This window comes from Pongo abelii, chromosome 1 (assembly GCF_028885655.2).
Source record: "Pongo abelii isolate AG06213 chromosome 1, NHGRI_mPonAbe1-v2.0_pri, whole genome shotgun sequence".
NCBI classification, from domain to species: domain Eukaryota; kingdom Metazoa; phylum Chordata; class Mammalia; order Primates; family Hominidae; genus Pongo; species Pongo abelii.
Genome location: NC_071985.2, coordinates 179,770,366 through 179,782,658, shown reverse-complemented (window position 1 = coordinate 179,782,658; position 12,293 = coordinate 179,770,366). Strand labels below are relative to the sequence as shown.

The 12,293-nt window shown below is 54.3% G+C and overlaps 1 protein-coding gene and 1 long non-coding RNA gene across 3 annotated transcripts; one reads left to right on the top strand and one right to left on the bottom strand.

Moving 5' to 3' along the window:
- Positions 1-744: 744 nt before the first annotated feature.
- Positions 745-8,860, top strand: DMRTB1 (DMRT like family B with proline rich C-terminal 1). The gene is made up of 4 exons (XM_002810802.3): positions 745-1,382; positions 2,823-2,995; positions 5,989-6,217; positions 7,966-8,860. Exons 1-4 carry the CDS (start codon positions 800-802, stop codon positions 8,031-8,033), a joined length of 1,053 nt encoding a protein of 350 aa, XP_002810848.2. The 5' UTR covers positions 745-799; the 3' UTR covers positions 8,034-8,860.
- A 1,741-nt stretch (positions 8,861-10,601) lies between these two features.
- On the bottom strand, positions 10,602-11,683 carry LOC129060391 (uncharacterized). 2 transcript variants are annotated; one of them, XR_008527075.2, is made up of 2 exons: positions 11,303-11,683; positions 10,602-10,797 (listed from the first exon to the last, which is right to left on the bottom strand). It is a non-coding gene; the product is annotated as an uncharacterized LOC129060391 (long non-coding RNA). The 2 variants fall into 2 exon arrangements; XR_008527074.2 differs by having other exon boundaries at positions 11,454-11,683.
- Positions 11,684-12,293: the final 610 nt, after the last annotated feature.

Below are 12,293 nucleotides of genomic sequence, written 5' to 3'. Positions count from 1 at the left end.
GTTGCTCAGGTTGGTCTCCAACTACTGGGCTCAAGTGATCCTCACGAGTAGCTAGGGCTACAGGCACAGGACACTATGCCAGGCTTAGTGCTACAATATTCTGTCTATTTTACTTTAAAATATTCTAAGTATGCTCACTTTGGAAGGCATCAACATCAGCAACGTGCCGTCTTCCAGAAATGCATTCCTACACCAAGACTCTCAAGAAACGGGAATTACTGTAAGGGCATACCCTTGAGCAACCATCACATTGCACTGAACTCTTGAGAATATTCTGGAATATCCTTGAAGCATCTCTGCAGGGCAGAGAAGTGAACTGCCACAGAAGCAGCAGCTTCGGGGAGGAGAAATACAGTTTGCCTCTTACAGTACTTTTCTACACCGAGAGCTACATTCCTCCCGAGTTTTAAATCTGTGGACCGTTGAATATCACTCCGCCTTTCATAAAGTTACAAATACCTTCCGTCGGTGGCGGGAACAGAGTTTGGAAAATTACATGCCTAAGACTTCAGATAAGCTAAATGACATACATGCAATAGCATCCCGTGAAGAATTTATTCAACCCAATCCATTGCATCTAATTACCCAAAGCACAGAAACTCTCCAAACTGTGCACCCCCCAAAAGGAGGGAAAATGCAAAGTTCTTGCTGCAGTTCCCAGGACACACTGCGAGCCGCTTTGTTACAAGTGTATCCAATGTCCCCAGAACGAGGGACTTGTGGGGCGCCGCTCATCCCAGCGCCACTTGCTCTGCAGCTCCCAGAGGTGCTGGTTGTGCTACCAAGGCTGACCCTGCCAATGGCCGACAAAATGGTGCGCACCCCCAAGTGCTCGAGATGCAGGAACCATGGCTTCCTGGTGCCCGTCAAGGGCCACGCGGGCAAGTGCCGCTGGAAGCACTGCCTCTGCGAGAAGTGCTACCTGATCTCCGAGCGCCAGAAGATCATGGCCGCGCAGAAGGTGCTCAAGACGCAGGCCGCCGAGGAGGAGCAGAAGGCGGCCCTGTGTGCGCAGGGGCCCGAGCAGGCCTCCGGGGTTGCGGCCGCCGCCGCCGCCGCCGCCCCCGCCCCCGTCCCGGGCGCGAGCCTCCGCCCGCTGCCCCCGGGGACTGCCTCCGGAGACGCCGACCCGGGACCCGAAGGCCGCGCGGCCGCCTGCTTCTTCGAGCGGCCCCCGCGGGACCGGAACCCCGGCCCGAGAGCCCTCCAGCCGGTTCTGGGCGGCCGCGGCCACGTGGAGCCGAGCGAGCGAGCCGCCGTGGCGATGCCCAGCCTTGCGGGACCCCCTTTTGGGGCAGAGGCCGCAGGCAGTGGCTACCCCGGCCCCCTAGACCTGCGCAGGCCGCTGCGGACCGTGCCCGGCCCACTGTTCACCGACTTTGGTAAGTCGTGGCCTTGGTCCAGCGGTCGACTCCCGGAGCTGGCAGCCCAGGCCAGCCTGGATGGGGAGCTGGCATAGGGGTTGGGGGGGTTGGGGGGGGGGAGAGAATGCTTTCCACGGGTAATGGACCTTCTGTTTTCAGAAACTCTTCTTCGAACAGGGATTTGGACTGGGTACCTTTTCGCAAAAAGGAAACGAGAAACAGAAAGGAATGGGCGGTTCAGAGAGCTTTTAAAATTTAGCTATAGTTTGTGCCACTCCGGCCTGCAAGAACAAAATGGCGTCCGGTCGACTTAGCAGTGCTTCTTTTTCCGGGGGGAGGCTTCGAGGAGCCGAGTCCTACTGCGCTTGCGCACCTCTTCCCGCCATTTCCTTGGGCTGGAGGCTCCTCCTCCAGAATAACAGAATTTTCCCGCCGGCACGTTAGCGCAAGGACGCCTGCGCACTCTTCCCTCCTGGTTTGCGGTCGGGAGGCTCCTCCCCTCAGCACCGCCCTGGCCCAGTGCGCCTGCGCACCTCTTCCCTCCGTTTCCCCACGTGCAGGTGAACAGAGCCTGTTTCTTTACTCCACACAAGAGAACAGTTGGTCTGTAAAGATGTTGCCTTTCTTTTCTCCCCTCACCTTGTACATAAATTACATTGTTCCCTGTGTCTTGGAGCTTTTGGTATTGAAGTAGTTTCAAGTCACATGTACATTTGAAGCTTTAAAAGCCCCGGGGTTTGGTGCGGACGCGTTTTCCTGGTGTCTCCCCCATGGTGGTGTGGTGGGACGGGCTCAGGCCGAGGCAGGGGCCTGGGTCACGCTGGACAAGCTCCTGCCCTCTGTGTGCCAGGACACTAGTCCGGAGGCTCCCACAGGCTCGTCCTGGCCCCCTGACTTTCCAGGAAAATCTAGGTCCCCAGGGAACGTCCCATCTGACAGGGTCACAGGCCTGAAACCGCAGATCTAGAAGCCGCCTTTCTTTTTTGCATCTCAACAGACAAGCAGGGCTGAGCCGAACCGTGAGCCAGGCATTCGTGATGGAGGACGCGGGTCACATTTCTTGCCCTCAAGGACCTTGTCCTTGTGGGAGGGACAGGGTTGATCAAAGAGTCACACAAGGGCTCGAGCCATGGCCGGGTTCACTGTGACCCGGAGGAGGAGGAGAAGCTCGGCACTGAGGCCTCGCAGAGGCAGAGTGCGGGTGGACGGTGTGTGGGGCAGCGGGGAGGTCTGGAGGCGGCCCTGGCCCACAGCGGGCTTGATGGCCGTGCCGAGGACTCTCCAAGAGCAGTGGGGCTGGCTGGAGGATGGAGATGCAGTGAGGGCCCAGCGGAAGGAAGGGCGGGCTGGGCTTTCTGTGCTTGGACTGCAGCGCTGATGACCCCGCCGCCCTGGGCCGCCCTGCGGCTGCTTTTCCCAGCGGTGTTTAACACTTCCTTTCTTGCTTGCGTTCTTTAGTGCGCCCTCTGAGCATCAACCCGGACCGTGCACTAGGCCCTGAGTACCCTGGCGGCTCCAGCATGCACCCCTACTGCCCGTTCCCGCTGGGCTACCTGGACGCCCCTCCTGGCGTCCCCCTGCAGCAGGGCTTCAGGCATGTGTCCCGCAGCCAGTACCAAGGCGGAGACTTGGTGAGTCCCACCCCTCACTTCTTGCCAGCTTCCTCCTCCCAGCTGCCCCTGCTGCCTTGATGGATCCTCAGTCCCGGGAAGCCAGCTGTCATAAACTGTGCCCACTCCATGCCAGCCCCCGAGTACTGGTGGAGGGCTAGGCACTGCCCAGGCACAGTGTGTGTGTCTCTGGGAGCACACGTGTGGACCGGTCTGCACCACTCGGCTTGGGCCATGGCGTGTGCTTTTCAGGGCAGTGGGCTGAAAGGCTCTGAGCGTTCAGGGTGACCCCTTCCTTGACTGATGCTGATGCTAGAAGGGCTCTTCATTTTGCTGGACTACAGAAAGGGAATATCACCTTCCTGGGACCACAAAATTTAGGGCAGAGCCAGGACCGGAGGTAGGCTCCCTGCCCACAGGTATAGCACATTTGAGACTGCAGAGGGCTTTCAGGAGGAGGTGGCATTTGAGCTGAGTCATGAAAAATATGGAAACCTTCCCCCAAACACTTGACACCTTAGGAAATACCTGTTGAAAGAATGAAATTTAATCCTTTTAAAAGATTAATAAAGGTCAGTCGTTACCTGGTATTCTCTCTAAGCTGGGAATTTTGAGACCGAGTGTGTAAAGTCAGGTCATCCCTGTGGTGTGTACTACAAGGCAGGTGTGATTGAGTTTTATGGCCTTGGTTACCAGCTCCTTCCAGACTAGGATGGCTAAAAGCCCTCTCTCTCCTTAATGAAAGTCATTAGCTGCACAGTGTGGAGCCAGTCCAATGGGGCTTGAGCTTCACCCGGGCAGGTTGGGCACACAGGTCACTGGGTCCTCACTCTTGCTTCAGCCTGGCGGCAGCAGCTTCTCTTCCACTTATCTTAGATGTTGTAAGATTGTGCTTAAAAATCATTTTCCACTGTTTCAAGGGAAGAAAGTTTGAAAGCCACTGGCCTTGATAATTCCAGGGTGTCTATTGAACCTTCAAGGCAGGTATTATACCCCATTGTAGCATCGAGAAAAAAAGGCTCAGAGAAGTTAAGTTTTTGGCCAGGGTCATAAAACTGGTGAGAGAGAGACTGGGATTCCAGTTACACAGCTGGTTGGTGACAGAGCCGGGTCGTGTACCTCGGTCGCCCTGACTCTGGAGCCCAGGTGCTTTCCACTGCCCTTCCCTCTCTCCCACAGAGGTAGAACACACATGGCCCTTGACTCACACCAGCACTGCTGCCTACCTGACATCTGTGGGCACTGCCCAGGGAGAGCCAGGCATCTCCAGCCTCCACACAAAGAGAGGGGCTCTGGCCAAGTAGAGCACGTTCCGTCTGCTCACGCAGAAGCCTGGAGCCTGGCGTCCAGGGCAGGGCTCTGATTGACAGGCCTGCCAGACGGCCTTTGTTAAGAGTGTGATCTCAGTCGGTTTATCTGGGCCCGAGCTGCCACCACAGGCCCCAGGCAGGAGCTGTGATCCAGGGAGATGCTTGACTGAGCAGCTTGGAATTAAAGCACTAATAATCCCCCTTCCACCCTCTCAAGTCTGGAGAGAGAATCAGGCGTTGATTTGTGAGCTGTTTCAAACCCAAGAGCCCCTGAATCACTTTCATCCTTGTCCTGCTGCCCCCTGCCAAGGCTTGGAGGTGCCCTCCAGAACAGTTTCCTCCTTCCTGTTCCTGTCCCTGCCCACCTGCTGCTGCTTGGCTTCCTCTGCTGTCCTGTTCACAGGACAGCACTGGCCCTGGAGGTGGGCAGACCTAGGGTCCAATTCTGCCTCCCCTGTCGTATCCCAGCCATGTGACCCATGGCAGTTATCTGCCCTCTGAGGACCTCACTCAGGTCTTGGTCTGTAAAATGGGGGTGGGAGGACCTATCTATTAGGGCTCCTTAGAATAGATAAGGCGATGCATGTAAAATACCTAGCACAGGGTCTGGCACATAAGTAGGTACTTAAAAGTGGGATTTCTTCCCTTCCTGGTGGTTGAATGAAGTTAGGAAGTGCTGGGTTAATCTAAGGAGATTTTTTGCAGACTCTTCCAAGCCTTTAATATGCTCATGTGTGACCCACTAATGTGGGGAGCAGTATATGAGGTTTCTCAAACTCACTTAACAAAGAACACTTTTAAGAGTACTAAAAAATACTTTGTAGGACACCAGGACTCCATGAAACTCAGCTCAGGGAGTGTTGCTCTGAAGCATCTGGATAGAGAAGTGAACGACAGGAACTACATCCAAAACTCAGTATTATTTCTTAGGACATTTGTGTGTTTCTCGGTTAAGCTCTGAGCTGTGTAGTCATCCCCCCTCCATATCCTGTGATGGGGCCCTGTGCTGTGGTAAGGGGTTGGATTCCATCCCTTGAAGAAGGGACAGAAGCAGCAAAATGTTCGTCAGTGAGGCCACTTGTCTGAAGTCACCCAGTGTATGCTTGCCTCAGAAACAGCTGCGCTACACCCACATTGCCAACCTCTTCTCCCAAAGGCCCCCCTGGCACTTGAGTTTAAGTCACCACATGTGCCAGACAGGGGGTCCTGTAGGGTTGGGATGCATTCAGACCCTTCCCCAGTGCAGAGCAGCGCTGGACAGAGGTCAGCTGAGTGGGCTATGGAGTCAGCCAACTTGGGATCCAGTTCTGCCCCTTAACCACAAAGCAGCTCTGGGGCCCTGGGCCTGTAGCTTCATCTCACTGAACCTGTTTTTCATCATTACAGCAAGAATAGTAATAGAACCCACCGCCGAGGATTGTGAGCACCCAAGCACAGTCGCCCTGGCATATACAGAAGGGCTCTGTCACTGTGACCCTTCAGCTGTTCCCATGCTTATCTGAGGTTGCCTGTGTTCCTTCTTGCCTTCAATAATTTGGCAGGTGTTCGCTGAATGCCCCCTTCCAAGTGCCCTGTGCCTGTGTGTTTGGGACCATGCATCTACCCCATCAGGAGCCCCCCACTTCAGGGGTGAGAGCTATGTTTGGTCAGCCCATCTGGCTAACTCTCTCTCCTCTCTGCCTCTCTGCTGTGTGTGCCGTGCAGGCGTCAGAACCAGGGGGAGACTTCCAGCCAAGCTACTACCTGCCGCCGCGGCCGCCGCCGCCGCCACCACTGCCACCTCTTCCACCGCTGCCACCGCTTCCACCACAGCCGCAGTTCCTCCCGCCAGGCTACCTCTCTGCGCTCCACTTCCTCCCCCCACCACCGCCACCACCACCTCCGTCATCTTTCTCACTGACCGTCCTGTTTGATACTGACAAGGAGAACACTGGTGAGTGAACTCCAGTCTTCCAGCTTCCGCGAGAGCCAGGGAGACTTTCTGGAGGAAGAGGTACCTAATCTGAAGAAAGGTTAGGTGTGGAGAGAAGGGACATGGAATTTAAAGGGTGCTGAGCCCTAGGATGAGCTCCTTCTTACACCCCTCCTCCAGTCCCCATAAGCACACATCTAAGAGAGGCGGGAATGGGATTCCAGGTGAGGAAACCAGGGCCTCCAGCAGTTCTCGCGGGTGTAAATGGCAGAGCTGGGATTTGAACAGAGTTTTTCAGTCTAGCTCCCAGTCCAGTGCCTGTTCACTCACCTTATTGGCTCCGTGGGCAGTGCTGTGGAGGACAGCAGGCATGTGGTGTGCTTGGAAGACCAGAGGTGCCAGGCCTCTCTAGCTGGGGTAGGGGAGCAGATGGAGAGCCTGGAGCAGCAGCAGGAGCCCGTGTGGTGGGGCTGTGCCTCTGCCCCAGGCCACTCTGAGGGAACCAGACCGGGAGCTAGAGAATCTGTCCTTCACAAGCTCTGCCACTGGGGCACTGGATGATCCTGGGCACTGAGGCTTTTCAACTATAAAAGGGGCCCCCTTACTAGGTTACTGTGAGGGTCGAGGAAACTTTTGGATGTGAAAATGTTTTGGGTTTTCTTTTGAGGGCCCTTGCAGCTTTAAAGCTTCTAGGACATTTTTCCTTTCCATCTTCCCCTGGGGCGCCTATGATTTGGAAAGAACTGACAAACTCAACTAGGCCTTTAAAATGACTGTCAGACCATCTTATGAGCTAGGGGAGTCTGGTGGTATCACCATTTTACTGAAGAGGAAACTGAGGCCTGTTGCACACTTCCTGTGTGTGCAGTGCCTAGATCCAGTAGCTGGAGAGGTGGTGACATGTGGCTGAAAGCCACTGGCCCCAGTGCTGGGTAGCCCGGGTGTGAGTCCTGGCTCCAGCACTTGCCCAGCTGTGTAACTTGAGCAAGCTCATTCACTCTTCGGTGCTCCATTTTCATCATGTGTAAAAGGAGACCAATAATGGTCCCTACCTCATGAGGATTCTGAGGATTAAACAGAACCTGAAGTGATGAAGGCATTGGTGAAGGTGGCCTATCACTGTCTGTTTCACTTAGTGCCCATGCTGCCATTGCAAGGTGGATATGTCTCATTTTACAGAAGGGGAAGCTGAGGTTCAGAGCTGTGGAGTATCTTGCTAATTCCTCCCAGCTTGTGAGGAGCAGAGCAAGAGCTGGAACTTGAATCTGAATCACATGGCCAAGGCTAGGATTCCAGGCTCCTGGCGCCTAACAAGTTAAAGAAAATTCATTCTCCCCTAGGGCTGGGAATGATGAGAAAGGCTTATGGAAAATCTGTATCTGGGCTGGGCACAGTGGCTCACACCTGTGATCCCAGCACTTTGGGGAGAGTGAGGTGGGTGGATCACCTGAGGTCAGGAGTTCAAGACCAGCCTGGCCAACATGGGGCAACCCCGTCTCTACTAAAAATACAAAAATTAACCGGGCATGTTGGCGGGTGCCTGTAATCCCAGCTACTCAGGAGGCCGAGGCAGGAGAATCGCTTGAACCTGGGAGGTGGAGGTTGCAGTGAGCTGAGATTACACCACTGCACTCCAGCCTGGGCGACAGAGCGAGACTCTGTCTCAAAAAAATTAAAATAAAATAAGAAAAAAGAAAATCTTCATCTGCAAATAGGTAGTTGTAATTTTCCCTCTTTCTAAATCCAGCTACCTTCTTTGTCCTTCACAGATGACCAGGATGCAGAGGTACCATTGGGTGAGCCCAGCCAGCCATCGTCTCAGGAGCAGTCCGACTAGGCCCCAGGCCCGCCCTCCTGGCCAGCAGAGTGGGGCTCTGGGGGGCAACAGCAACAGTTTTCTTGTCTTCATTCAGTGATGTGTAGGGAGGAAGGAGGTTGATAGCATAGATGGCAACTGATTCCCAGTTTAAGATAGGACGAAGGAGGGCAATTTCTAAGTTTCAGTCCTGCGCTGTGCAGTTGAAGAAGAGTGTGGAGGAAGCTATTACCAGGGGAGGGCCAGGGCTCTGAGGAGTAGGCGCTGGGAGAAGCTCCCATTTAGGAATGAATTTAACTGTCCTTGGGTTACACTATCATTTATTGGAACAAGCCCCAGAGGCAGTATTTGATTTCCTCAGGCCCCACTCCAGGACAGGAGGCGCACTATCTATTTCAGCTTTCTGCTGCCTTTGCCTGGTCCTCCAGGGTGCTGGGGGCACCACAGACATCAAGATTCCAGTTCATCCAGGTGGCTGGAGCCAGCAGCCAGGACCAGGGTCGTTGACAGCAGGTTCTGCAGCGTCCTGCCTTGCTGCTCTGTCCCCCACATCTTCCTGGCCACAGCCCCTTGCCCCTCTTTAAGGGGTTTTACTAGCAAGCATCCTGGCTGCTGGGGCTACTTCACTCCCCCTCCATAAAGTTTCAGCCATTATGGGCACTGGTTTTAAAAAATTTGTTAGTTTGACTATTTGATGTTTTTATAGTGATTGCCAACTTTAAAAAGTAGGCTGTTCATAAGCACTGATGCAGTCCCTAGGGAATAGAATGGTGCTTCTGATCACCTGTGACATGAACAGTTTCTTCTGTGAGGGCAGTTGGCTATTGAAATAAAATGAGCAATGGAAATCCTTGTGGAAGGCTTATCTCTCTTTGATCCTGGTGGAAGGTAGGGTTGGCAGGAGCCTGAGTTGGGAAGATTGGGGGCCTCGGTTTGTGGCCTGTGGCTGGCCTTGACTGCACTTGCTTAGTTCCTGTTCTTAGTTCCTGCCCTCCCTGTTCTACCTCCCCTTTCTTTATTAAGTGAGGTGATTGGGCCAGGCTAGTAGACTTCTTTATTATTACTGTTGTTATTTTAAGCAATGGAGACCTTTTAAGGAAATCTGATATAGACACACAAAATGTAAAGATGTCTTAGTTTCCTTCCTCCAGCTCCTTCCATAGTCCCTGCATAGGAACATGCATTTAAAAAAACAGAACTTGAACCAATTCTGTTTTAGGGTCCTCGGCTTCTTCCGTTGGTTGCATTTATACCTTCATTTAGAAAACATCCTGTGTCTCTACTAGATTCAGAACTTGACAGTTCCCAGCCCTGCCCATGAGGAACATGACATCTAGTGGGAGAGACAGAGAGTTTTAGGGGATTCATACCAGAACAGAGAGGTAGGGAGGCTGTGGGAGTGGTCAGAGAAAGCCTTCTGCAGGAGTCAGGGCCTCAACCACATTGTAAGGGGCAATAATGAGTTAAGCAGAGAAGAAGGAGATGAGTACTCCCAGTAAGGGTGCAGAGGAGGATGGGGACCTGGTGTGAAGGATTCCATGGTCAGGGCAGTGTCCTGTTCTCTGTCCAGGGAAGGGCTGGCACCCAAGAGAACAGGTCAACTTTACTTTTTTACCTGTGGGCAGAGGTGTCTAGGCATCCTCCTAAGTCCTGAGATAGGTAGTGGGGGGATCATTGAGAAGTGATACCCTAACTATTCTCTTACGTCAGTGTGGTGGCTGGTGCCCAGGGCCTGGGCTCTGTTGGAAGGCACTGGAGGCAGGCACTGTCACGAGAACTTTTCAGTTACTGCTATACAGACACAAGAGTGTTTTCAGCAGGGCGGACCACGCATGCTGAGGCCTGAGGCCTGCAGGTCAGCACTGGTGTCAGCCTGGACAGGATGATGCAGTGATTTGGGACTAGCCTGGCTTGAGGGCTGAAGCTATCACTTACCCAGTGCTGGTCTTCCCCTTGGGGACCACAGTGCTGCAGGACCCTGAGGGTGGGAGAAGACATGCCTTTTGGTTGCACTTGACATCAATCACCATGCCCTAACTGAACCCCTGACCTGCCGGTACAGCAGGGTGGGGCTGGATTGGTAACCTTACTTTTTCTCTTTTTTTTTTGAGACGGAGTCTCGCCATGTCACCCAGGCTGGAGTGCAGTGGCGCAATCTCGGCTCACTACAAGCTCCGCCTCCTGGATTCACGCCATTCTCCTGCTTCAGCCTCCTGAATAGCTGGGACTATAGGCGCCCAACACCACGCTCGGCTAATTTTTATTTTATTTATTTATTTGTTTTTTGTATTTTTAGTAGAGACGGGTTTTCACCGTGTTAGCCAGGATGGTCTCGATCTCCTGACCTCGTGATCTGCCCGCCTCGGCCTCCGAAAGTGCTGGGATTACAGGCGTGAGCCACCGTGCCCAGCTGGTAACCTTACTTTTTCATAACACTTGAAGTTTTATCTTAGACTCCACATTTTGAAAGACTTTCCAACCAAGTTGCATTACTCAAATAAAGCTGCTTTCCTGTTTCTGGTCAGCACACACACAGAAGTATGAAACAGTCTCTGGCCACACAGACACCACAACTATTGCAGACCAACACAAGGAAATGGGTTGTTTAGTTAGCCTGTGGGGAGATGGGAGGCTTTGGTCTTCAGAGAAGAGTAATGTCCTGTTGGAGGGGTTCATGCTCACATGACTCCAGGATGGGAAGATTTCGTATTTCTCCTGTAGGCCTGTGAGCTGATGAATCTCCAGAAATTGGTCGGCATCTTTCCTGGAGCCTTGGAGGCACCTGCTGGGGTGAAAAGACCAACTGGAGAGTCAGGGGCTTGTCCCAGTGCTGCCCCCTGGCTTACTGGTTTTCAGGAAGGTCTGCCTTCCTCCCTTTCCCCGGTATGAACCCCAAGTTGTGAGCACCCAGCCTGCCCTTTCCTGCTCCCGTGGGCTCACCATGGTTACTTCCCCTGGTAGGTGGTAGACCCCTGCTCCCCACAGCTTTGCCAGGCAGCCCAAGCCATGATCCCTGAATGCCCAGCTCCTCCAGGCAGGCCTCCGGCAGCAACAGCATGAGCACTGAAAAACCAGTTCTGCTCATGTTGCTGCTGTGCACACAAGCCCTCCGTGGCTCCCTCCTGCTCCCTCTGGCCAGACACGGTGGCTCACGCCTGTAATCCCAGCACTTTGGGAGGCCAAGGTAGGCGGATCACTTGAGGTCAGGAGATCGAGACCAGCCTAGCCAACATGACAAGACCCCGTCTCTACTAAAAATACAAAAGTTAGCCGGGCATGGTGGCTCACACCTGTAATCCCAGCTACTCGGGAGGCTGAGGCAGGAGAATCGCTTGAACTTGGGAGGTGGAGATTGCAGTGAGCTGTGATCACACCACTGCACTCCAGCCTGGGTGACAGAGCGAGACCTCATCTCAAAGTAATAATAATAATAATAAGGACCTGTCTGCTGGCCTCTCCAGCCTCTCCCTCACTGGCTGGCCCAGCCCAGGTCCTGGAGGGCGTGGGGTCGTCCAGGTCCGGGCAGAAAAAGGATGGAAAGCCGAGAGACTGGCCGCCAGGGGCAGCACTCATCATCCCAGATGGCCGGGATAATGTGGAAGGCAACCAGCCGGCATTCCCTGACCCCGGTGCACTGGTAAGACGCCGCCGGGAGAGGGCGCGACGCAGCAGTTGTGGGCGGGGCCGGGTCTTGTTGCCTAGAGACCGGCCTCCCACTAGGAGCATGTGGGCGGGTCGCTGCGCGTCTGCTCTCCAGGCTGGAGGAATAGGTTTCTGCAGCGGCGGGCTTGGAGCGCACTCCGGAGACTCGGAATTTCCCTCTAGGTTAGGCTATGCAATCGCCAACTTGAGCGAGTCGTCTTTGCGCAGCCCTGCTTGTGACATCCATGCCCTCCTAACTTTTCTTTAGACACCACCCCCATCCTCGTGTTCCATAGCACCTTCGCCCGCTTTCTTTCCTTTCCGCACTTTTGCGCGGAGAGTCCTCTGCCTAGACTCCTTCCAGCTTCACCTAGTCATCTATTGTCCTTTCAGACTTAGTTCCGGCGCGGGCTTCTTCAGGACACCGGGCCTCAGCCTTAGCGTGGGTTAGGAGCTCGTGGGGTCTGCCCTCCCGCTGCTGCCTTCCGTGAAGGCCGCTGACCCCACTGAGTAGATGCCCTTCCCACAGGCCCGGGAACGTCCTGCAGGCAGTGGCAAGGGTTCTTAAGCTTCTGTCCCCAGCTTCCTATGTGGGGCTTGGCCCTGGTTAGCCCAGTGCATGTTGCCAATGGATGCGTG

Coding starts and splice junctions, on each gene's coding strand:
- DMRTB1 (XM_002810802.3), top strand. CDS start 800: ATGGCCGACAAAATGGTGCGCACCCCCAAGTGCTCGAGATGCAGGAAC. Junction 2,996..5,988: donor AGTACCAAGGCGGAGACTTG/GTGAGTCCCACC, acceptor TGTGCCGTGCAG/GCGTCAGAACCAGGGGGAGA. Junction 6,218..7,965: donor TACTGACAAGGAGAACACTG/GTGAGTGAACTC, acceptor TGTCCTTCACAG/ATGACCAGGATGCAGAGGTA.